Below are 25,516 nucleotides of genomic sequence, written 5' to 3'. Positions count from 1 at the left end.
ATTAGTGGAGTTGGGAGAACAGTAGAGACAACAGATGAATTTGACACACTGAGGTAGAGAGATTTTAAGCCAGAGAAGATCGAAGAGAGGAGATTCCAAATTACCAAGTCTCTGATAGGGAATATCGGAATGGACATATGCACAAGTACCACCTTTGAGGCGAAAGGAATCATACAGCGAATAATTTGTGCAACTGAGATTAGCAGTAGTTGAATCAACCGATAACTGAGATTCTGTCATAAAAAGCACATGGGGTTTGGCAGACTGAAAGTGGAAATGGACATCGTTGAGATTAGATTTGAGACCACGTATATTTGTGAAATGAACTAGGAAGTGTTTGGGAGGTTTAGATCTTTTCGCAGATTAGCTTATTCTATTAGTTTGACAATTCGTGGTGTAAAAAAAAAAAAAAAAAGTAAATTGCAGCCATTATCAACCCACTGCAGGATGGAAGCCTCCTCAACAATTCATGCTGAGGGAAATGGACCATAATCTGCCACGCTGGTCCAGTGCGGGTTGGCAGATCGACCGTATTTAGCAGTCAGGGGCTTGAACCCGGTTTACTCAAAGAGCGTGTGCCACTGCACTCCCGCTCCTGACCACTTGGCTACGGAGGCGTATTCAATAGTAAGAAAAAGTGTGGGGGGGGGACATGCTGTATGAAGTAATATAATTTTTGGATATGGCATACACACGGTAAGAATATACCCAGATCCTTGACATAACATGGCCTCGACAATGCCCCCCACATGCACACTACTCGGACTCCCTCCAGTCACTATCTGGCAGAGTAGAGGTAGCAATATGATCTGGAAGCCTCCTAAAGAGTTACGAATAGGTTCGATCTAGCGGCCGGCCTGCAAACACTGTTTTAGAGCTGTATCCTCAAAATGTAAGGAAGATTGGATCTCACTATGATGTTCATCATAACCTCAAAAGTGGCACCTCCGTAGCCAGGTGGAAGGAACAGCAGTGCGAAGCACACGCTTCTTGATTAGACCGGGGTTCAAGCCCGTCACCACCAAATACGGAGGATGTGGGAAGGTCAGGGAATGACCACCGCATATCCTGGAGCAATATGGCCTTAGTTGCTAATGCTCCTAAAAATCAAATAACAAACAACAACAACATAACCTCAAAAGTCATCAGTCATACTGCATGATGGAAGAGATGGGGAAGGGTTCTAATTAACTTTAAAAGACTGAAAGTCAAGTTCCACCAAATAAGAAAAAAAGCAAAGAAAGATGCCTTGATTAGCTTTTCCACAAGTATAAATAAAGACATGGACAGCAGAATTATCTGGAGGAAAATACAAATGCTTACTGGCAAATATGTTCAGTCCCCATCTACAATACTAAACTGGGAAGGGAAGGAGTTGTCATCACCGGGAGAAATAGTAAATGCCTTAGCGGAATCATTTTCCAGTATACAGCAATTAGCCACCTACAAACCAGCCTTTCAATGAATTAAAGAAACTGCATTGCAGCATAAGATTAATTTTTTCCAAGATAATTTCACACCCATATAATCAGCTATTCACATTAACAGAACTATAGAAATGCTCAATAAAACATCCAATAGTGCTGCTGGTCCAGTTGGGAAATGCTATATAATGTTAGAACAACTGAACAACAGAGCAAAAAGAATATTGCAACCGAATATTCTTAGAAAAGGCATACCCGATCTGCTGGTGTCACTCAATAGTTCTAGCCTTCCCAAAGCCCGGAAAGGATTATACCTTTCCACATAACTATAGGCCAATTTCACTGACTAATTGTTTAGGCAAAGTACTGGAAAAAAAAATGGTTCACAGGCAGTCAAGTGTGGTTCCTGAAAACTAACAACTTGCTAAATAACATAATGCCAAACAGCAGAAAAGATGCAAGCAGATGAGCAAAGGATACAAGGAGCAATTAACTGTAGATGCTGCAGTTATAGAGCAAGCCTACAAGAAGTGCCGCACCTGTACACAGCCTCATTCGATTACCACAAGGCCTTTGACTCTGTGCCTCATAGCTGGCTAATACAGACACTGAAGAGTTAAAAAATCAGACAGTGACAAACTTCCTAGAAGCAACTATGGTGAATTGTAGTACCACCATTAAAGTAGAGAACATCATAACAAGACTGATCCCCATCAGGAGAGGAATCATTCTGGGAGATACCCTGAGCCCACTGTGTCTCTGTCTAGCACTCAACCTGCTATCCACCATGCTCAACAGCAACAAGTATGGATATAACCTCAAAGAAAGAAGGAAAAACCTGTACACCCTCACCTGACTGATGTACATGGATGACATCAAGCTCTACATGGCAACCGAGAAGCAACTCCAGCTCACCAAAGATTTCAGCAATGATATCAGGATGGAATTTGGTCTAGACAGATGCAAGACCCACTGATTGGATCAGGAGAAATTTATCCGAAACTACCAACTGCATACTGGTAAAGAGATCGAAGCCATGAGAGAGGGAGAGACTTGCAAATACCTGGGGATGATGCAGGCTCAGCAGTTTAGGCACAAGGAAATCGAAGCCTGCCTGACCAAAAAATGGCATCATAGACTCAGAAGCCTGCTGAAAGCAAAGCTGAATGGAGGGAACACAGTTAAAGCCATAAACACCTATGCAGTCCCAGTACTAACATACTCTTTCGGGATCATAGATCGGACAAACACTGAGCTGGAGGATATCGTGAGAAAGACAAGGACAATGATGATCAAGAGCCTTCAACAACCAAAGTCAGCCGTGGAGAGACTGATAATGGTTCAGAAATAGAGAGGGAGGAAGGAAACTGATAGGCCTTATCAAGAAACAGAAAACAGCAATAGCTAATCCTAAGGATTACTTCCAGAAAAATGCAGCAGCACTCTACCAGAACATAAGGAAGATAAGGAAGCAGTACACCCCACTCAACATAAGCGAGGAGTTCCCTCCCACCCAGACATCACAAACAAAGCTAGAAAAATGTGCAAAGAAGACACTCCATGGGAGACACTACAATGACCTCCATCAAGGTCACATAGATAAAATGGCTTCCAACACATGGCTCATGAGTCGGATGCTCTTCCCTGAGACTGAAGAATTCATGCTCACCATCCAAGACCAGTTAATCAACACCAGAAACTATAGAAAATAGAAAAAAAAAAGGAGCCAGGAGTGTCAGATGATACATGTCGATGATGCCATCTGGCCTGAGAAATTATCCAACACATCACTGCAGGATGCAAGGTGATCACCCAGACTGGTTACACTTGTAGACATGATCAGGTAGCGAGGATAGTACATCAGCAACTCCGATCAACTGGTATTTGTCTGGGAAGCAAATACCAGTTGATCGAAGAAAGTGTACCGTATTACAAGTATGAACCCCAGGCAGTTCTTGAGACCCCTCCACAAGCTGTACTGGGATTGTGCCATAATAACAGACAAGACAAGAGAATCCCACATAACAGACCAGACATAATCCTTGTTGACAAGAAGGGAAAAGGCTACCTATCTGATTGACAAAGCGGTGCCCAACACCGGCAATCTCCAGAAAAGCCATGATGAAAAGATCAGGAAGTACATGAACCAAGGCAGGAGATGTAGCATGTGCAAGTAATGACCATCCTGATCATCATGTCAACCACTGGCATGACAAAGACCCTACATAACAGCCTAGCAGCAATAGGTCTCCCAGAGGACATCTACAAGGAACTCCAGAAAGTCGCAATCCGGAACACCTGTAGGGTAGTAAGAAAGTACCTTGGCCAACAGTAACACCAGACATAACAACCACCCTGTGTAATTGGTAGCAATACCTGTCACAGGGTGGAACTCCCCCAATCAGGGAAAATAATATAATAATAATAAAAATGAAATGCTGAGTATCATTATTTTCTCAAACTATTTCTGTTTAGAATTTTACGTGCATTTATAGTGATTTAGCGTTCATGTTATGAGATATACAAAACACATTAGAAAAAAATGCACATTTTTCTTGTGATGCTGATGTAGGTTGATCTAATGATAGTGACCTTTAGTTACCTTTCAGATCTTAAGATATTTTCTTATTATAGGCGTTTTTGGAGTCTTTTAATCCTCCTCTAGATCCATATGAACCATTTGCAATTCAGATATCCCTTTGTCTGGAATGGTAAGTTGACTGTTTAATTTTATGCTAATGTTAAATGTATTTTGATGTGATTATTAACCTTTTATACCAATTATACAATATATTTATTGATATTTAGTGGTTCCCTTTTTTCAGTTATATAATGAACTGTGTGCATCAGAAAATATATCCTCCAGTAAAAGAAAAGTGTTCTTTTGAGGATAAAGCTCTAACTGATAGACTGCAGGATTTGTACAATCTAGGGTTAACACCTGATCAACTAGGTCTTAGAAGCCACTTCTGTTGTCCTATGCCTAATGCAGTAAGTAATAATAAAATCCTCTCCTTTCTATTCCAAGACTCATCCAGTTTTCCACATATTTGATTGATCTTGATTGCACAATTTTTTGAGATAAAATAAAAAAAAATTTTAAATGTTATATGAACATGTACCCCATTCATTAAGCAACACAAAACTAAGAGAATTTAATGTTATGCTTGGTGTTGCTGAAATGTGGCTAAATGAAATTGCAGGAATTCAGCAAAAACCACAAACAGCAGAATTTTTGTGTTAAAATGTGGTTATTGCTACTTACCTACATTGAAATGCTTAATGTATTTGAAAGGCAACAAAGTATTTTTTTGGAAATGTGCAGTGCACTTTACAGCAGCAGCAACCATGTATTTAACTTTAAATTCTCATACCTCTGTAACGTATCTAAAGAGAATAAGATACGTGTTCATATAATATTTTTGACTCAAAATCACCCAATTATCAACCTTCTATTGGCTATTTCTCGGAACATCCTATATACATAGTGCAGAGAAATGTTAATAGAAACTCCAAGGTATCTAAATTCTCTCACTTTGTAATTATGTGGTTTGTGAAATGAACATGTCAAAATCAGCCTTAATTTGCCATTTTACAAACATTTTAATAGAATTAGAATTAATATATTCATGAATATAAAAATAAAAGAAAAACAACCAATTCTAAAAGAATTAAAATCATTTGAATTTATAATTAACAAGAACTACACCAAAAAATAAAAATTTAAAGGTAATTATTATTTAAAGTTTTCTACAATAAATGTTAAAGATTCATGTGAAATAGAGGATTAAGCAAAGAGTAAAAGGTACTCTTATAATTTTGAATTGTAAAAAATAAAAATTAGAAATTAATTTTGTTATGAAGGGAAAAAAAGTAGAAGCAGCACAAATGAGATTTTTAAGACTATTAGGCTTTACAGGACTAGACCACCAAAGAAATTTAGATATTCGTAAGAAATTAAAAGTAGATAACATAGTAAATGACATAAAACGGTATCAGAAAAAATGGATCAGCCACATAGAAAGAATTGAACCCAGACCGGATCCCAAAATTAGCCTTTAATTACAAGCCTACAGGCAAGAGAGATGTGGGTCAACCTAGACAACGATGGCGAGATCAAGACCACCTCCAAGAGCTACAATGGAACAGGCCTTAAAAGACCTAAGCCAGACCAAGTTCATGATGACGAGATCAAGACCACCTCCAAGAGCTACAATGGAACAGGTCTTAAAAGACCTAAGCCAGACCAAGTTCATGATGACGATGATGAATGGCAAAAAAAAAAATAAAATAAAATACATCACTACATTTTCATCAGTTAATACACTGGCCAACTTATATGTTTCAACATTAAAAACTTAACTCAAGAGCTTTACATTGTCTTAAAAAACAATCCAACTTCTGAACACTTTTTTTTATTTTAACTAACTGTTCTTAACAGTTACAAATCTGATCAAACTAGCATCATTGAAACCCATGCATTTCATTCATATTCAGTGCATTTTGGGCATTGGATTTTTTAGGTAATATGTGCACAGCTTCTTCATCATCATCTTCATTTATAACTTCATTATTATAATCTTCACTTTTGTCAAAATACTGAGTGATTTGTAGTCTTCTGATGATGTAGCCGTGTTGACAACAGTCATCCATGTGAACAGTCTTAATTCTTCCTGGAGGTCCATGTGTTTCTTTAATTCCTCACATTCATTCAGATGATGGCCAGATTCATCTTCTGGAAAAGGATCTACATCTTTGTGCCTTTGGCAAAGCAGTTTATTATGGCATTAGAAGAAATGCCATCCCGCACAATCACAGTGTTTGAAGGACATCTAACACATTCCATTTTTGGGGCAATGCTGTTTTACCTTCAAGGTGGTGGATGAAATAATGCATGAGGTGGGATCTCTAGGCTCTCTTAGAGTTATGAATAATAGCCTGATACAGTGGTCGCATGAGACTTTGTGGTATTTGGAGGTAGAAAGAGCAATCTAATATTTGACAGTGTTAGCACTCCAATAACATGTGCAGCACAGTGATCTAGTCATCGTAATTTTCCTTTCTTGCATGAGCATTTGTCTATCCAATTTTATAATACATGATTAAAAAATTTTATTGATTTTCAATCATATAATACATGATTGAAAAATATTATAAATGGCCAAAGATTAATTGATTTCTCAATCTATAATAATTTTAAAATAATGAATACAATATTTAAACATAAAAATGCACACAAATATACATTGTCTGCAAGAGGAACAAAATCTATTTTAGATTATACCTTGGCAAACAGCAAAGTAGGAAAATTCATACTCGACATGAGTTTTTAGAGGACATGAAATTGAATCAGACCATTTCTTAACTGTGACTACCCTGAGATTCCCTCCACCATGGCTGAGGCATAAAAAGGAACAACCATCTCAAGAATGTGTATATTAAGTAAGCTCCCTAAATTATCCCGAAACTCAGAAGAAATACCAACAAAAAATAGATAAAAAATTAACAAATCATCTTGCAGGAGTAATATAGAAGATAACTGGAGCCACCTTGGCAAAGCCTTAGAAGAATCAGCAGAGGCAGTACTGGGTGTGAGAAAATGAGCTACAACAATCAGCACTATAATTCAGGAGATAAGGAATGCATATAAAAAATGGATAACCACAAAAAAAAAAAAAGTAGAGGATGAAGTGGCATATAAATGAGAAAGAGCCACAGCCAAAAGAGAAACACGAAAAAGACAGAGATCAATGGAACAATTTTGTCACCAACTTAGAAAAAGACATTAATAAGCCACGTAGTAGAGTATACAAAGTGATAAGACAAATGAACAATAACCTCAAAATTAACACAATACCATTAGAAGATTGGCTCAAACTATTATAAGAATCTATGGACCACAGTTGATCCTCCCCTGACTAAAAAAACATCTAACAATAATATAATAGAAGCCTTCACAAACAAAGAACTGGAAACAGTGCTTAAAAACAGTAAAAATCAAAAATGTCCAGGCAATGATGGAATTAGCATAGAGCTCATCAAATACTCAGGAAAAAATTTTGAAATTAAGCTACTTGAACTGATGAATATCATTTTTGTGGGCACCAGACAGCTGGCGAAATGCTCTGGTAGTCCCAATTTCCAAAAAGGCAATATAAATGACTGCAATAACTACTGAGGAATCAGGCTCCTAAACTCAGGATATAAAATATACTCAAGCCTCTTAAAACTGAAACTTAGTAAATACTACAAAAACATCCTTGGAGAAGGACAAAACGGGTTCAGGAAGGAAAGATCATGTGCTGACGCTTATTCACACTCAAGTTCCTGATAGAAAAAAGAAGGGTTTAATTTGGAAACCCATCTCTTATTCATAGATTACAAAAAAGCCTTTGACAAGATGAATCGAACAAAATTATTTGAAATCTTAGAAGAAGAGAGTATACCAAACCACTTGATTGAGGCCATCCCCAATATCTATAAAAATAATAGAATAAAAATTAAGATTGAATCACAAACAACTGAATTGGAGACAATAAATACAGTGGTGACAAGGATGTGGACTGTCCCTGCTTCTATTCGACATATATATAAATCATATTATAAGAGAATGCAGGAAAATCTCCAAGGCAGGTATCAAAATTAGCTGCAAAGCAAGAATAGACAAGAATAGAAGTTTTGCTGACGACCAGGTCCTAATAGAAGACAATGAGAACTCATTGCAGAAAGCCATCTTCTCATTAAACAAAATAGCAAAATCATTTAATATGGAAATCTCATCTTCAAAGACAAAAGTGATGGCATTTAAAGAAGGGATCCAATAAGAAGCAAGATCTGTATTGACAATAATATCGAATAAGTTAACACTTTCAAATACCTAGGATACCACCTGTCATAAGAAAAAGATATTGAACAAAAAATAAATAATTACATAGGAATTACTAAAACTATAAATCATATTTTCAAATCTAATCTGGTGCATAAGAAAACAAGGACACGGATACATAACACCCTCGCTAGATCTATCCTAATCTATGGCTCTGAGGCATGGACAATGACAAAGGGGACAGGAGGAGGTTGACTAGTGCAGAAATGCATTTCATGAGCAGAATCGCAGGCTATACCAGACTTGACAGGAAAAGAAATCAACATCCTGTCAGAACTGCAGACAACCTCAGTACTGAATTATATAGACTCATACAGAAACAGATGGATACAACATGTAAAGAGAATGGAGAATGGATGTTATCCAAAAGAGATACTAAACTACAACTCCTTCCCTGGGATTTGCAGACCCCTGCAAAGATGGAGAGAGACCGTAACAGGCCACTAGGCCTAATACTGGACAGGAAGAAGAAAAATTTTACCAGTAATTCAAGCTGTTTTATTTGACTCTTACTCACTGGGTAGAGTGAAAAACATCTTAGCTGAGAAGATATGGTGACTTGACTAGGCAGTGAAGTGTTTTAGTGCCATCTGCCTTAGTACACAGCAGCACAGTCAGCCACTGTTTGCTCAATTTTTCCCATGCCATGCCAGATTTCACTACAGATCAAGTCTTTTATTAGGAAGCAAATTGTAAAACACTCCTGTTTCATCCTTGTTGAAAATGTCTTTTGTTTCATATGCACAAAGAATTAGTTGCACAGAGTAGTTGCTTCAGCCAGCCATATTGCTGCAATTATAACCATACCATGGCTCAGTGCGAAACATTCTTTTCTTGCAGTAGAGGGATCCTACTGCAATAAAATATTGGCAAACAGCAACATCCTACTGCAACGGGATATTGGCAAAGTTTATGCCACATCTGGTGAAACCATTCCAGTAGTTTTCTTCAAGATCATTATGCTTTGCATCATGTACATGTTTTCTTCATTTTAGTGCCATTCCAGTTTCAGAAATATCTATTTTTTTCCAGTTTTTAGCACCATTGATAACATTGGTAAAGGAATATTAAATTGCTTTGAAATTCTGTTTTTTGTGCTCCATCTTAACTTTTTTAATGAGTTTGAGTTTGTAACTCATTTTCACTTTGTATCTAGGTTGATTAGCAGTAATTTTCACCTTTGGCTGAAACCTGAATGTTTATTTCACTAAAAAATAAAAGTAGTTCAAATCATGAAACTCTCACTTGCACAGAATAACTCAATGTCAGAAGTACATGTGCTTGAATGGCCATGGTGTGATACAAACAGAAAACTTATTTATTTTATTATGCCAATGCTCACAGCTGCAACCTTGACAGTTAGGTATTGTGGCATGATCAGCATACTTTGTACTAATTGTACTGAAAAGTATAGTTACTTTTGTTACTTTTCAGTACAAATTAATGTTTGCATCAGTACCATGATGCAAACATTAAATTTGTAATATATATTAATCGTATTTTGTATTAAACAAATTTTTTAACATAAGAATACTTATTCTTTTCAAAAGGGAATGAGATCTACTTTGTATAAACCAATATTGTATTAACAAGGTTTTCCTGTATATATTCAAAAAAATTCCTGGAATAATATTTAATTCCTCTTTTTGATTCCATAAACTGAGCAAATATGCTCACATTTAGGAAATATTTTCTTTATAATTACTGCCTTTGTTCGGTATTAGTTTTGCCAGAGATTACGAAGTTGTTTTTGTAACTTGATACAACCTGGAAGGTTTAAGTGGTCAGGATCAATGAAAGACTTAGTTGTGTTTCATTGGCCCTCACTGTATATTTTCTCTGGCAATTTTATGTAGCATTACATAATTAAAAATCCTAAATAACTGTTTTAATTATTTAATGTAGCATTAATAATTAAAAACATAGTCAAAACCCGCCAATGAAAAGTGGTACTGTAATTTATTCCAGCAGTCAGTCACTCTGACTAAAGGAAAATTTTTAAACATCTATTCTACAGTTATCCTCTCTGTTTAAATTTATGTCTCCTTGTATGCAAATGACTAATTGTAAAGCTGAGTTTGTATGGGTGTGAACCCATAATTGTGACTCATGAGTCATAGCTCACCAACCAAGTAAATGGAGAATTCATAGACCATAATTATGAATGCCCCTTCCATGAAATTCTCACAACTGGCTTGTCCTCTGTGAAACCATGTTTGATATTTTCACCTTTGAAATGGAGTAAGTGTGCACTGAATTTTTAGTTTCAGCAATTAACAAAAACAGGCATGTTTAAACATGAGTGATGATCCACAACAGAATTAAATATTAAAGCTTTTGAACCAGAACAATTTAGCAGAGCTCATACACAGGCTACGATTGCTCAGATTTTTGAGCAGTCATGGCCTGTGGATGAGAAAAATTTTGGATCCTTAGATTATTTGGAATTATTTTAACTTTGGAATTTATTGTGGAGTAGAAGAAGAAGAACTCTTTTATTGCATACAAAATGCACATGCCGTACACATACCCTTCACGGCTACAAGCCAGGGGTTTACAGTAAAGTCTAATACAAGGTTACAAAGGCTAATACAATATTACAGTAAAGGCTAATACAATGTAATAAACAAGGATGAGATAGGAGAAAAAAAATATTATTACTAATTATACAAGTGTAGGAAAGCAAATGAAAAATTTACATATGAACATATATACACACGACAGCATGTTATCATGTTTAATTATTCTACAGGGAGCAGTTCTTTTACAGTGCTGGAGTCATCTGAGCAGACGCAGAAAGTTGAAACAATGTAGTGGGAGATCCATGTGAGTGATGGACAGGTCCTTGGGAGCAGGTTCTAATGTCCTGTGACGTGGACCTGAGAAGGAAGTGGATGGAGTGAGTTCTGCCTGTATTTTTTATCCAATGCGAACTTGTAGAGGTCACCATCCAAGGAGTATATGCACTGCAGCATTTGCACAGGTAAGAACCGATCGGATAACATTAACCGGTTTGGGGTGGCCTGAAGGACTGGATTGGCCCGAAGGCTTGGGACTGGGATCCTCCAACCGCAGTTAGCCCAGAAGTCTGGCTCCAAAATAATGCCAACCATCATTTTTACAGCAAAGACAAGTCTTCTCTCATGGATAATGGCAGGAAGACATCTAATGTTTAGAGATGCTGCCATCTGGGTGGTCCTTGGTGCAGGGGGAAGCCGGAATTTCCATATGGCCCACTTCAATAGCCAAAATTCGCCTGCAAAAATCCGTCTTAGATGCATTGTGGCAGTGCTCCATAAAGAATGACCGGATAGACATATCTTAATATACCTGCACCCATCAGCCTGGTCATGGACATGCATAAGTTGTTGCTTAAGCATCCACTGGCGTCGACAGAATTTTTTTTGCAGGTGGTCTATGTATGGTAGAAAGGAGAGCTTCTGCCCAAAAATAACGGCCAGATCGGTGTGTTGCTGAACAGCAGAAATCGTGGATCCTCTTATATTGGGTTGCACCATTGTTGGGTTCCGTTTGAGTGAGAAAGTCAACTGTTTCAACTTCTCAGGATTGATGTGAAGGCTGAAACTGGAGAGGAAGGCCTTGAGGTTCTGGATTTTCTGTACGATTAAGACATTTGTGTAGTCAGCAGTGTCTCCAGGGTTGATAGCAGTGAACAGCTTTATATCATCAGCGAAGGTGATAATATCAGTTCGGCCCATCACGAAAGGCAGAAGAACAAAATACCAGAGAGGACCCCACCTTGTGGGACTCCAGTTGTAATAGTTCTGGTGTAGCGCCGATTGGCATCGCAAACAATAATAGTCCTGTTCTCAAGCATTGTCTGAATGAAACAGAGCACGTTTCTGCCAATGAGGTAATACTCGCGTAATAGCCTTACCAAAGCGTGAATGGATACGGAATCAAATGCTGCCTGGACGTCGATATAAGTAACAGTGATTTCCGAACCATTCTCAAATACCTCGGGATCTTGCTAGTGGTGGTGACTAGATTTGTAGCGGTGGATCTTGACCAGGTGGCATAGTGGATCTGCAGTGGCTGATGTGGCATTATTTGGGTGGTTAACATTTTCAGAAGAGATTTCTCAAATATCTTTAATAGGCTTGATGCAGAAGTGACTGGGCTGAGAAGCAGAGCATATTTTTGGCAGCGGTCTTACTAGATAAACATGCCACATAGGAGAGAAGAACTTTTGATGAAAGATTTTGTTGAATAACGACAGAATGGGATCAACAATAAATGTACTCAGGCATTTCAGCATAAATTGTGGAATCCAGTCAGTGCTGGATGCGGCCGTACGTTCTAAACTATTTATTGCATCAATCAGTTGATATTTGGTGAGTTGAAATGAATTTAAGGGGTCGGTTGAAATTGGATTGATTGGTAATTCCATTGGTGTAGTGAATTCTGGCTGAGCCACAAACCTAGTTATGTAGTAGTAGTAGTAGTGGCATGTGATGCAAGAAAGCAAGTGTATGAGCTTATGCAGCATCAGCCAAAAAAAAAAAAAATCATACCATTCCCTCCAAATGCCTGTCCAGTTCCTCCTTAAATGTATTCAACCTATCAACTTCCACAACGACAGATGGAAGTTTGTTCCAGCAATTAACCACCCGCTGGCTAAAGGCAAATTTCCGCACATCTATTCTACATCTGTCCTTTCTTAATTTGAATTTATGTCCCCTTAGGTTCATAATCTGAACAAGTGGAAGGATCCCCATCAGAATTCAGCGTGCTCAACCCATTCAAGGCCTTATACACCTCAATCAGATCACCGCGCAGGTGCCTAGTCTCCAGCCACTGCAATTTGCAGAACTTAAGCCTCTCTTGGTAAGAGGATCCCTTCATTCCCCTCACCAATCTTGTTGGCCTTCACTGTACACGCTCAAGTAAATCTACATCCTTCCTAAAATGAGGCCTCCAGACCTGTACGCAGTACTCAAGGCGTGGCCTGAAAATCACCTCCTTCTCCCTGGTAGCAAAATTCCTATATTTCATTGAAAAAACCCCATGATCTGCCCTGGCAGCATGTGTGCATTGCTCAGGAAACTTCATATCTGACTGCACAATTACTCCCAGGTCTTTTTTCATTTTCTACCACCTTAAGTGTAGTACCACACAGTTGGTGCATTCCTCTGGGGTTACTTCTACCCATATGCAGTACTTTGCATTTGTCAAGGTTAAACTTCAGTGCCGACCGGGCTAGCCAGGTGGGTAAAGTGCCTGCCTGGCAACCCAAAGGTCGCGGGTTTGAATCCCGCCTCAGGCTTGGATCGAAGTACTGCAAAAACCTTGGGAGGTGCACTATGGCCACAGAAGCCGATGCGCCAACAACTACCAAAAAAAAAAAAAAAAAAGTTGAACTTCAGTTGCCACTTCTTAGCCCATCTGCCCAAATTATCTAGATCCTGTTGTAGTAGCACACTGCCATTACTGTTATTAATTTGTATCATCTGCAAACTTCGACATTAAGCCTGAAATATCATTGATAAATATACAAAACAACAGTGGACCCAACACCGACCCTGTGGGACTCCACTAATAACATTAGTCCACGAAGAGTAGCACCCATTGATTACCATCCTCTGTCTTCTCCCACTTAACCATCCTTTTATCCATTGTAGCAACTTACCCTTAATACCATTCTGCTCCAATTTGTACAATAGTCTTCCATGCGCAACAGTTTCAAAATCTTTCCTAAAATCCAAATATATGATATCAAAATTATTTTTTGTATCCAGTTCCTTTGTAACCACATCATAATATCCTATCAACTTTGTCAGACAAGACTTTCCTTTAACAAACCCATGCTGTGTCTGATTTATTGCTGCAGTCTTGTCTAGATGATTCTGCAATGCATCTTTAACCAGTGACTCCATTATTTTACCTGGAACAGAAGTTAAACTAACTGGTCTGTAATTACTCGTGTCACTCTTCAATCCTCCTTTGTGAATTGGGGATACATTTGCACATCTCCAGTCCGTGGGAACCTCCCCTGAGTCCAATGATGTGGTGGAGCCAACTGCTCAGATTGAGTGAGCGGATGGCGTCCTCTGATTTGCTTCTATGGAAGGGCTTCACTTTGTTTATGGTAGCCTCTAGGTGAAGTTTTATTGCCTACCTCTTATTCCTAATAAAAAGAGCCCTAGCTTAGGAGATTGCAGTTCTGTCCGAGGGTGAGCTGGAGTTTTTCCACCACTTGTGCATGTTCTGTTTGACGTGGAAGCTTTCAGAGACTTTTGGACTCCACCAGGCCCTTGAATGCTCTGTAGTGGTTAGCTTCTTTGTTGCAGCATAGAGAGAGAGATAGTGGCTATCCATCTATCGAGGTATTTGGACGCTGTAATTGTTTTGGCTGTGACTTTCCTTCTGCCAGAAGTGATGGGCATTTCTGTTTGCACAGAGAGTATGATGGGGTTATGATCAGACTGTATGTTGCTTGTCGGGTTTTGATTAGCTACACAATTTGCTGATGCGGACGCGAGGTCCAATCTGCTTTCACCCCTCATGGGTGGTGTGCTCACCAGTTTAAGACCTAATATGTCTAGATGCTGACTCAGTCTTCTCTTGAGGCTCCCCAGCGTATTTGGGAGATTGAAATCCCCACACACGATATGCTTCAGTGATGAATGGAGATGGTTAATCAGCCAATTGAGGAGTTCATCAACTACTTGTGCGTCTGGAACTGGTGGGATATACACTGCGACAATGTCAAGAGAAAAATTCTGGCTGTTATTGTTTTTAGGTTTTAGTGTGACTAGAACTGCCTTGAAAGAATCTGACTGGCTTGATACTGAGTGGAGGATAGAAAATACCTGCTCATTGAACAAAATTTCTACTCCTCCTCCCCTGCGGTTTTCTCTAGACGTACACACCATCTGATATCTTGCAGGCCAAGTAGAAGAAAGTGTTTCTTCACTGGGATCAAGCCATGTTTCTGCGAAGCAAACCACATCCATCGAACTGGACAGCAAGAGCTCTTCAACTTTATTCAATTTGTTCCTCATGGATTGCACATTTTGAAATAGGAGTTGGAATGAAGCTGGTCTCCTGACCTTTTTTTTTTTTTTTTTTTTTATGAAAACCCCAAACACGAAAGGTATCAAAACCTATAGTACTTAGTACCGTGCATGGGTTGAAGGAGAAGTATAGGGTGAGGGGGGGGGGGTGTGCTGGAAACTGCTCTAGAGACTAAACATGGGTTTCACCACTTCAAGCCCCCAATAAGCAAAGTGGTGGTATTTCACCAGTTGATGAGAGTCATCTACCATGACGAGGGATGTAAACTGTCTGGTCTATCTGTGATGCGTTGCTGGTTTTCGATATGTTGAAACCATGACAGGGATCGTAAAAGTTTGAGATAGAGATGACGGAGATTTTGACTAGTTTTCAATCACCGTTGAGAGTCCCTTTTCCGTAGGTATGTTAAGGGCAAAATATGGAATTATCTTTTTGCTATGGCCAATCCCATGTAGAGCAGTTCGGTTGTTAGTTGGGAATAGAAATACATTGTCTAGTCAGAGTCTGAACTGTTGTGGACACCTCTCAGGGGTATTTGAGGGTATTGCTTCTTTTCTGCTTCGTGTTTCATAAAATGGCCTGATGATGGTGCCGAGGGGCCATTTGATACATGTTCCAATCCTTTCAAACTGTCTTCTGTCATGGAATCATACTTCTGTCAAGTATGATGCCCTGTAGCCGAGTGGTCAGTAGTGGGTGTGCAGTAGCACATGCTCTTTGAGTAGACTGGGGTTCAAACCCCTGACTGCTAAATATGGTCGATCTGCCAACTCGCACTGGACAACATGGCAGATTATGGTCCATTTCCCTCGACATGAATTGTCGAGGAGGCTTCCATTCTGTAGTGGGTTGATAATGGCTGCAGTTGATAATGGTTTACCTTTATAACACAGGTGTTGAATCATTTTGATTCATTGATTTTTTTGATTCTTGATTTTTTTATAATACAGTCCATTACGGTTATTTGGGACACATTGGGACTAGTGCATTTTGGCCGGGACTAGCGGCTGCCCCAATTATCCGAAGTTTCACCTAAATAGTTAAAAATACAATGTAATTCCCCCCCATTACAATTGGTTCATTGTACAATCAAATCACGTTACGACGAACTCAACATAGTAAAGTACTGTTTACTATACGATGTGCAGTAAGTGCTGGTCATTGTGATCACGTTTGTGAATTGAATTTTAATTCTATTAAACAGGGATTCTAATTAGCAAAAATAAGAGGAATATTATCCACAGGCTATAAAAGCAAAGATATATTAAGCACAAATTTATCCTTTATTACCTTACCAATTAAAAAATTAAATGATACGTGAAAATTGGAAGAATGTACGTGATAATCGGAATAATTAATACGTACTGTAATATGTACATTCGAACTAGTTGACATTTCTGTTCACTGACATTTGTGGGTGGGGGTTAAAATTTAAAATAGTAAAAAGATAAGCAATCAATAACAACGAACATGGCACACACAAATTGCAAGTAACACGATATGTCAAGTGAGAACGGAGTAACGAGTTACAAAGCTTTAAAAATAGGAATGAAGAGAAGATTCTGAAAATATAATTTTTTTATATGATTGAAGATTTCATGGAAATGTAAACACATTTTACCATAATAACCCACAGAATTCCAGTTGTCGGTATTATCGCAAATTCAGTAAGATCGAATTTACTGTCTGTTTATGATAGATTTCACTAACAGAAAAGCCCAATAAACAGGTGACTGCTAATTGTTTTTATTGTTTTATGGTTGTGACCTCCAGAATTTTGACTGAACCACGTGGTACTGTTGGAGACAATCGTAGAGTAATCTCCAGTGCTTCGGTCTCCTGCCCCGATTAAACAGCATGCTGTCCCAATTAAGCGAAGTAAACCCTGGCTATTTTCTTGATTGGTTTCTGTTTTTTAAGATTTGCCCCAAATAAACGGCTGCCCCGATTAACCGGTGGCCCAAATAACCGGAATCCACTGTATAAGCAAATTTGGAGCCCCTACTCTAACTGGGGCCCAGGGCCGCATTGAGAGAGAGAGAGAGAGAGAGAGAGAGAGAGAGAGAGAGAGAGAGAGAGAGAGAGAGAGAGAGAGAGAGAGAGAGATTATTCATATTGCAATGACCATGATATCTAAACACATCTGATAATTTTATTCATACTGAATGCAAAACTTTAAATATATTGTTTCCTTCATATAAATTATAATCTCATCAAAAACCTAAATTGCTATTGCTTTTTCTAATTCACCTCAGAAGCTGCAGAATTTATACAAACTGTATTATCTGGCATAGTCGCACCACCTTATTTCACCACTCCCATACTTCGTTAATGTAATAAATTTGTTTTGTAAAGCTTGAATTCATTTGAACTAAAAAAAAAAAAAAAAAAAATCGTGAAGCAATGAACTTTGGGTTACTTTTTGTCCCTTGGGTGTTCCTGTATAACACTTGACCTACTCTACTTTATTAAATGCAGCAGTCCCAACATGATCAGCCAACTGCAGAGAGAATCAGTAACTGCTTATGTGCAGTTTGTAGTTTTTAAAGAACTACAACTTTGTTAATCTTGTTTTGTAAATAAAATAGGTATGCTTATGCATACTTATTTTATTAAACGAAGCAGTGGTCAAGCACAGGGTACATTAAAACATATGCTTGAGTGACTATGGTTCAAGTCTACATGACTACTAAATATGGTGCTGTTCTCGTATTCTCTCTGCTTCATGATCTCATCTGATCCTGTGTGCTCATTCCAGAGTATAAAGAGAAAATTTATTTATTTTATTTTTTCAACAACAGTTTCTGTCCACATAACCATGCATTGATATGTATTTCATGTTTTTTTTTTTTTTTTTAATATTTTATCATCTGAACAGATGGTAGAATTGGCTTCCCTTGATTCAAGATCCAGTCCTACAGAAAAATTAACCTGTTTGAAGACTACTCTTGTAAGTATTATTCATAAATAATTTATTGGGCACTGATTTTTTTTGTGCATCCATTTCAAGAGTCCCTTATATTTTCATTATTTATTAGGAACTCCTCTCAGATGATATTCGACAGTCACTCCAAGAATCTGGAGATCTGTTTCACCAAAAGTCAGGTAAATCTTTTATATACTGTTAAGTTTTATGACTAATTTTTTTAAATAACACATTTATTTTATTTTCTGTGTAATCATATACAGTGCAACATCATTATAATGTACCTCTTCATACCGCAATTTCAGATATAACGCAGGTATGATCATGTGTCCCAAAACAAATTATGAAAAAAGATGGTATGTTCAGAGAACTAGCAATTTCATATTGGAAACTGGAAAAAGTGAATACTATATATATTCGTATCTGATGATACGAATATATATTCGTATCTGTCCAAAAATTGGCTAATTAGCCACACATTCAGTCTTTCCTCATATGGCCAACTTTTTTTTTCAATTTCATCAAGCACACTCCCATCTCTGGATCTTTTCAAGAAGCTTGAAGTTTGTCTTCAGGTGCAGTCTCTATACTTGGACACAGTACTCCAAGTGCAATCTCACTATTACCTCATATGCTGGGACTGTGATCCCCCCAATCTCTACAAGTAAATGTTCTTCAAGTCATTAACATGAAACCATGGGTCCTCCTTGCCACCTGGAGAACCATGTCTGCCTGGATAGCAACAGCCAAATCTCTCTCTTTCTCTCTGCTGTCTTTAACTCAACCCCTCCTAATGTATATGATGGGAGTATATGATGAGAGCCTTGTCGATCAATTTGGCCCTGGAAAGATTGTGCAAGGCTCAAGGGGTAGAATTTTTTTCAGCCAGGACTGTACTTGTTAACAGGAGAGATTGCTTCTACAGGGATGGGATGCACTTAAATAGAAAGGGTGCAAGAATATTTGCTGATGCTATCGAGGCAGTGTTAGGTGGGTCAGAAAACTGCTAGCTTGGGGGGAGACAAAGACGAATAGATTAACAGTAGCCACTGGCAGAGGTGAAAGAGGTTCTTCCACTGCTTCTATTGGAATGAGCAGAAGCCTGAAAAACAAGATGCAGGATATTTCAGAGACTGCCGGGAGTCATTGCAGTACAAGTAAACACATGGGTTGTGTTAGGGTAGCTAAGAAAAGAAATAGGTGCATGTATACTTGCGTGTACACCAATGCTAGGAGTTTAGTAAATAAATTTGATGAATTTGAGGTATTGCTCAAAACATCAAAGGCAGATATTGTTGGGATATCAGAAACGTGGTGTCACACAGATATAAGGAATGCAGAACTGGAATTTGGGGAGTACAACATCTACAGAAAGGATAGACTGGATAGGAAGGGAGGAGGGGTTATGCTATTAGTTAAGAAATACATAAAATCCAAGGAAGTGAAGCCAGTAGACATCGCTGGACAGTGCAGTGTCAAGTCAGTTTGGTGTGACATAAGCATTGAGAGATCAAAATTGAGAGTAGAAGTGTGCTATAGACCTAATGACTCTGATGAGTATAATAAGAAACTGTACAGGGAAATAGAGTGGGCCAGTAAATCAGAGAGTCTTATAATAGGAGATTTTAATTTCCCAGATATTGACTGGAATTTGGGGGCTGGTCACTCACACACTAGCAAGGCTTTTTGTGGATTTATTGGATGATTATTTTCTACATCAGCATGTTCGGGAGGCAACTAGAGGGAGGAATACTCTTGATTTGATTATCAGCAGTGATTCTTCATGCATTAAGAATCTGCAGATAAATGAACCACTAGGTGGCAGTGATCACAGTGTGCTGAAGTGGGATTTACTCAAAGAGGTAACTACCATTAGGGGTAAAGGGAAGGGTTATTGCTTTCGTAAAGGTGATTATGATGGACTGAGACAGTATTTAAATTCTATACAGTGGGACCAACTGATGATGTTACCAACAGCAAATGCAAAATGGGAAGCATTCAAAGAACTTATCTTGGAAGCTACTAGGCTTTACATACCAACTAAGAAATATTGTTCAAGGTTTCGGCCTAAATGGATGTCAGATGAACTGATGAGACATATGGCAGAGAAGAAACATGCATGGGATACATACAAATTAGCACATGACACAGAAGCCTATGATAGATACAAGTTGATCTGTAACCAAGTTACAGAGGAGGTTAGGCAGGCGAAGGCAGATTACGAGAAATCTTTGGCAAGGGATGCAAAGAAAAACAGCAAAGAGTTCTTTACTTATGTAAACTCTAGAAGGAAGGGGATGAATCAGATTGGTCCACTTGATATTGATGGGGCAAGTGTTGATGATCCTGCTCAGGTAGCTAACAAACTAAATGAATATTTTGCATCGACATTCACGCATGAGGAGTTATTTAGCGAGGGGAAAGCCAGAGGTGTATTCAACTCTAGCAGTAAGCTAGAGAATCTTGTAATAACTGAGAGTGAAGTGGAGGAGAAATTGTTGAAGATAAACACAAGAAAGGCACCCGGGGTGGATGGGATCTATCCAGTTATATTAAAGGAGGCAGCAAAGGAAGTAAGCAAACCCTTAGCCATAATTATGAGAGCTTCCTTGGACTAAGGGGAGGTACCCACAGACTGGAATGTGCAAATGTGACCCCAATTCACAAAGGAGGATCAAAGGCTGACACAAGTAATTATAGACCTGTGAGTTTAACTTCTGTTCCAGGAAAATTAATGGAGGCACTAGTTAAAGAAGCACTGCAGGATCATTTAGACAAGACTTCAGCTATAGCTCGGACACAGCATGGTTTTGTTAAGGGGAAGTGATGCCTGACAAATTTGATTGTATACTATGATGCAGTCACAAAGGAACTGGATGCAGGGAATAACTTTGATATTATATACTTGGATCTTAGAAAGGCTTTTGATACTGTCGCACATGGAAGACCGCTGCACAAATTGGAGCAGTGTGGCATTGGAGGCAAATTGCTGCTGTGGATAAAGGGGTGGCTGAGGGGGAGAAGACAGAGAGTGGTAATCAATGGACACTGCTCATCGTGGACTAATGCTCAGTGTTGAGTCCATTATTGTTTTCTGTATTCATAAATGATATTGATGAGGGTATATCAAGCTTAATGTCGAAACTTGCAGACGATACAAAGGTAGGCAGGGTTGTCAAGGACACTACTGACACTATGCTGCTGCAACAGGATCTGGAAAAGTTGAGCAGATGGGCTGAGAGGTGGCAAATGAAGTTTAACATTGACAAATGTAAAGTACTACACATGGGAAACAGCAACCCCAGAGCAACGTATCAACTCTGTGGTGCTACACTGACAGTGGTAGAGAATGAAAGGGACCTGGGGGTGGTTGTGCAGGCAGATATGAAGTTCTCTGAGCAGTGCAGATGGGCTGCAAGAGTAGCTCATGGTGTATTGTCAATGATATATAGGAATTTTTCTAGCAGGAATAAGGAGATGATTATTCCCTGGTATAAGGCAATGGTCAGGCCACACCTAGAGTACTGTATACAAGTCTGGAGGCCTCATTTCAAGAAGGATGTAGAGCTGCTGGAACGAGTACAGAGAAGGGCAACAAGATTAGTAAATGGAACAAAGGGGTGCTCTGACGAAGAAAGGCTTAAGTTTTGCAAATTACAGTGTCTGGAGACTAGGCACCAGCGAGGTGATCTGATAGAGGTGTATAAAGCCTTGAATGGTTTGAGCATGCTCAATGCTGATGGGATTCTTCCTCTCCCTCAGAAAAAATTCTTCCTCTCACTCAGAGAGGGCATAAACTCAAATTGAGGAAAGACAAATGTAGGATAGACGTGCGGAAATTTGCCTTTAGCCAGCGGGTGGTTGGTTGGTGGAACAGACTTCCATCACTTGTCGTGGAAGTTGATAGCCTAAATAAGTTTAAGGCTCAGCTGGACAGATATTTTGAACGAACAGAGGGGTGAAGTGGAAGTGGTTTTTTTTTTTTTGGCTGATGCTGCATAAGCTTGCTTTCTTGCATCAAATGCCTCTACTAATGCTAATGTATAAATTATTTTGAGATTGTTATTTCTCAAGTGTAAAAACTTTCACTTTCACTTTGGAGCATTAAGGCATAGCTGCCACTTTTCTAATCATCCATGAAGCCTACTCAAGTTATTCAGAAGGAATGCTGCTTGACATTATTCACTGCCGCTCTTCTTATCTTGATATCATCTGGAAATTTAGGTGTCATTCCCTGTATCATTTTGTCAGTGGCATGTAAAAAAATAAATCAGAAACAACAGCAGTCCTGACAGCTCCTTGAGGGACCTGACTTCACTAACCCATTCTGAAGAGTAACCATTAATCACAACTCCTTTGGCCTGGAGCCATCACACAATCCATCTAAGGATCTTACCCCTGATACTGCCAGTTAAATTCTGTCAGTCAGCTAGATGATTTTGTAATAACTGAGAGGAAAGTGGAGGAGAAATTGTTGAAGATAAACAAAAAAAAGCACCCGGTGTGGATGGGATCTATCTAGTTATATTAAAGGAGGCAGCAAAGGAAGTAAGCAAACCGTTAGCCATAATTATGAGAGCTTGTTTGGACTCAGGGTAGGTACCCATGGACTGGAGATGTGCAAATGTGACTCCAATTCACAAAGGAGGATCAAAGGGTGACACAATTAATTATTGACCTGTTACTTTAACTTCCGTTCCAGGAAAATTAATGGAGGCACTGGTTCAAGAGCCACTGCAGGATCATCTACACAAGACTTCAGTTATAGCTAGGACACAGCATGGTTTCATTAAGGAAGTCTTGCCTGATAAATTTGATTGGATACTATATCTGGTCACAAAGAAACTGGATGCAGGGAATAACTTTGATATCATATATTTTGATTTTAGAAAGGCTTTTGATACTATTGCACATGGAAGACTGCTGAAAAAATTGGAGCAGTGTGGCATTGGAGGCAAATTGCTGCTATGGATAAAGGGATGGTTGAGTGGTAGAAGACAGAGAGTGGTAATCAATGGACACTGCTCATCGTGGACTAATGCTATTAGTGGAGTCCCTCAGGGTTCAGTGTTGGGTCCATTGTTGTTTTCTGTATTTATAAATAATATTGATGATGGTATATCAAGCTTAATGTCCAAGTTTGCAGACGATACAAAGGTTGGCAGGGCTGTTAAGGACACTACTGACACTATTCTGCTGCAATAGGATCTGGAAAGGTTGAGCAGATGGGCTGAGAGGTGGCAAATGAAGTTTAACCCTGACAAATGTAAAGTACTGCATATGGGTAGCAGTAACCCCAGAGTAATGTATCAAATCTGTGGTACTACACTGACAGTGGTAGAGGATGAAAAGGTCCTGGGAGTAATTTTGCAGGCAGATATGAAGTTTTCTGAGCAGTGCAAACAGTCTGCAAGAGTAGCTCATAGTGTCTTGTCAATGATATACAGGAATTTTTCTAGCAGGGATAAGGAGGTGATTATCCCCGTGTATAAGGCAGTGGTCAGGCCACACCTTGAGTACTGTATACAGGTCTGGAGGCCTCATTTTAAGAAGGATGTAGAGCTGTTGTAACAAGTAAAGAGAAGGGCAACAAGATTAGTGAATGGAACAAAGGGTTACTCTTACGAAGAAAGGCTTAAATTTTGCAAATTACAGTGTCTGTAGATGAGGCACCTGCGAGGTGATCTGATTGAGGTGTATAAAGTCTCAAATGGTTTGAGCATGCTCAATGCTGATGGTATTCTTCCTCTTGTTCAGAATAATCATCTGAGACGGCATAAATTAAAATTGAGGAAAGACAGATGTAGGATAGATGTGTGGAAGTTTGCCTTTAACCAGGGGGTAGTTAGTTGGTGGAACAGACTTCCATCCTTTGTTGTCAAAGTCAATAGCCTAAATAAATTTAAGGCTGAGCTGGACAGGTATTTGGAATGAATGGAGGGGTGAAATGGGAGCGGTTTTTTTTTTTTTTTTTTTTTGGCTGATGCTGCATAAGCTTGCTTTCTTGCATCATATGCCTCTAGCTAATGTTAATGCTATTGAACCATAATCTAGATGTGACCTGGTTAGCGAATGATATACAAATGCAGGAGAATGTATCTATCTGCATCCCCATGCTGTGGCAGAGATGGCTGTGAGTATATTGAGTTTTTTCAAGCAGCGAGTTCTGAGAAAAGTTATGTGCAGGGCAAAATTTAGTTTAGTATCTAATATTAAACCTAAAAAGCAGATATTGCTGGCAAGAGGGATTGGTTGGTTTTTGTAATTTAAGTTCAGGCTCTGCATGTAATCTGTGCTTTTTACAGAAATGAACTGCAGATGTCTTTTGCTTTGGACAGGCAATAACCATTTTGTACAGTCCATGTTTCTAACTTATTTATGGAAAGTGATCACTGTCTCTCTATGCTGTTAATGGTTGGTGAATGGCAGGATATAGCAAGATCGTCGGCATACATATATATATTTCTAAAGTTTTGGGAAGCAACTGCATGAAGGACATGCTGCTAGCAGTGCGCACAGCTGTTTAATATATCTGATGGCTCAAAATCAGATGCTGCTGTAGGTGTTGCAGCAGTCTTTCCCTCATTTACAGTATCTGTATCTCTCCCAGCCGAATAACTGAATGTAGCAGTTATACTGCAGAACTTTTTGCAATCCATCTACCTATAGACAATATCAATATCTGTCTCAGCACTAATAGTTTAATATATACAGACTCTATGAGTGTGCTTTCTGCAGTAAATAACAATTTCTCAACCCCACATCCCATAATAAAATAAATCCGGTCTCATCTAAATCATTTGAGGAATCTGAATCATACTGTAAGTTCCTGTTGGATTCCAGGGCATGCTGGCATCACAGGTAACAAAATAGCAGACCAGGCAGCCAAGCACCCAAAGAGCAGCACACCTCCATCTTACCAAGTACCCTATATAGATTTCCCAAAACATATCCGACATATCTGTAGGGGCGAGTGGTTAAATATTTGGAAGACACATGCGAACAATAAATTCTTTGAAATTAAACATGAACCACAAATATGGAGCTCCAGTTTGACGAAAAACAGGCATGAAGAAGTAATACTGGCAATATTGTGCATAGGGCACGCGTGCACACACACACACACACCTGATTCACTTGTTCCTGCTCATGGGTGATGACCCTCCTATATGCGTGCATTGTTCATCACAACTTACAGTTCAACATATTCTGTTAGACTGTTCGTATTATTCCCATATCAGA

At 38.9% G+C, this 25,516-nt stretch overlaps 1 protein-coding gene across 1 annotated transcript in view; it reads left to right on the top strand.

The window, feature by feature from the left end:
• Positions 1 to 25,516, top strand: part of LOC150085841 (ankyrin repeat domain-containing protein 27-like) — a 289,235-nt gene that overhangs the window by 173,429 nt on the left and 90,290 nt on the right. The window contains exons 10-13 of the mRNA XM_090373518.1: positions 4,059 to 4,135; positions 4,250 to 4,415; positions 18,227 to 18,298; positions 18,387 to 18,453. Coding sequence (XP_090229644.1) covers positions 4,059 to 4,135; positions 4,250 to 4,415; positions 18,227 to 18,298; positions 18,387 to 18,453 — 382 coding nt within the window. The remainder of the gene's footprint in view (positions 1 to 4,058; positions 4,136 to 4,249; positions 4,416 to 18,226; positions 18,299 to 18,386; positions 18,454 to 25,516) is intronic.

Source organism: Mastigoproctus giganteus, chromosome 5 (genome assembly GCF_048544385.1).
Source record: "Mastigoproctus giganteus isolate SK-2022 chromosome 5, ASM4854438v1, whole genome shotgun sequence".
In the NCBI taxonomy this organism is placed as follows: Eukaryota; Metazoa; Arthropoda; class Arachnida; order Uropygi; family Thelyphonidae; genus Mastigoproctus; species Mastigoproctus giganteus.
Note: the sequence above shows the minus strand (reverse complement) of the source record. Positions and strands in the feature narration are given on the sequence as shown.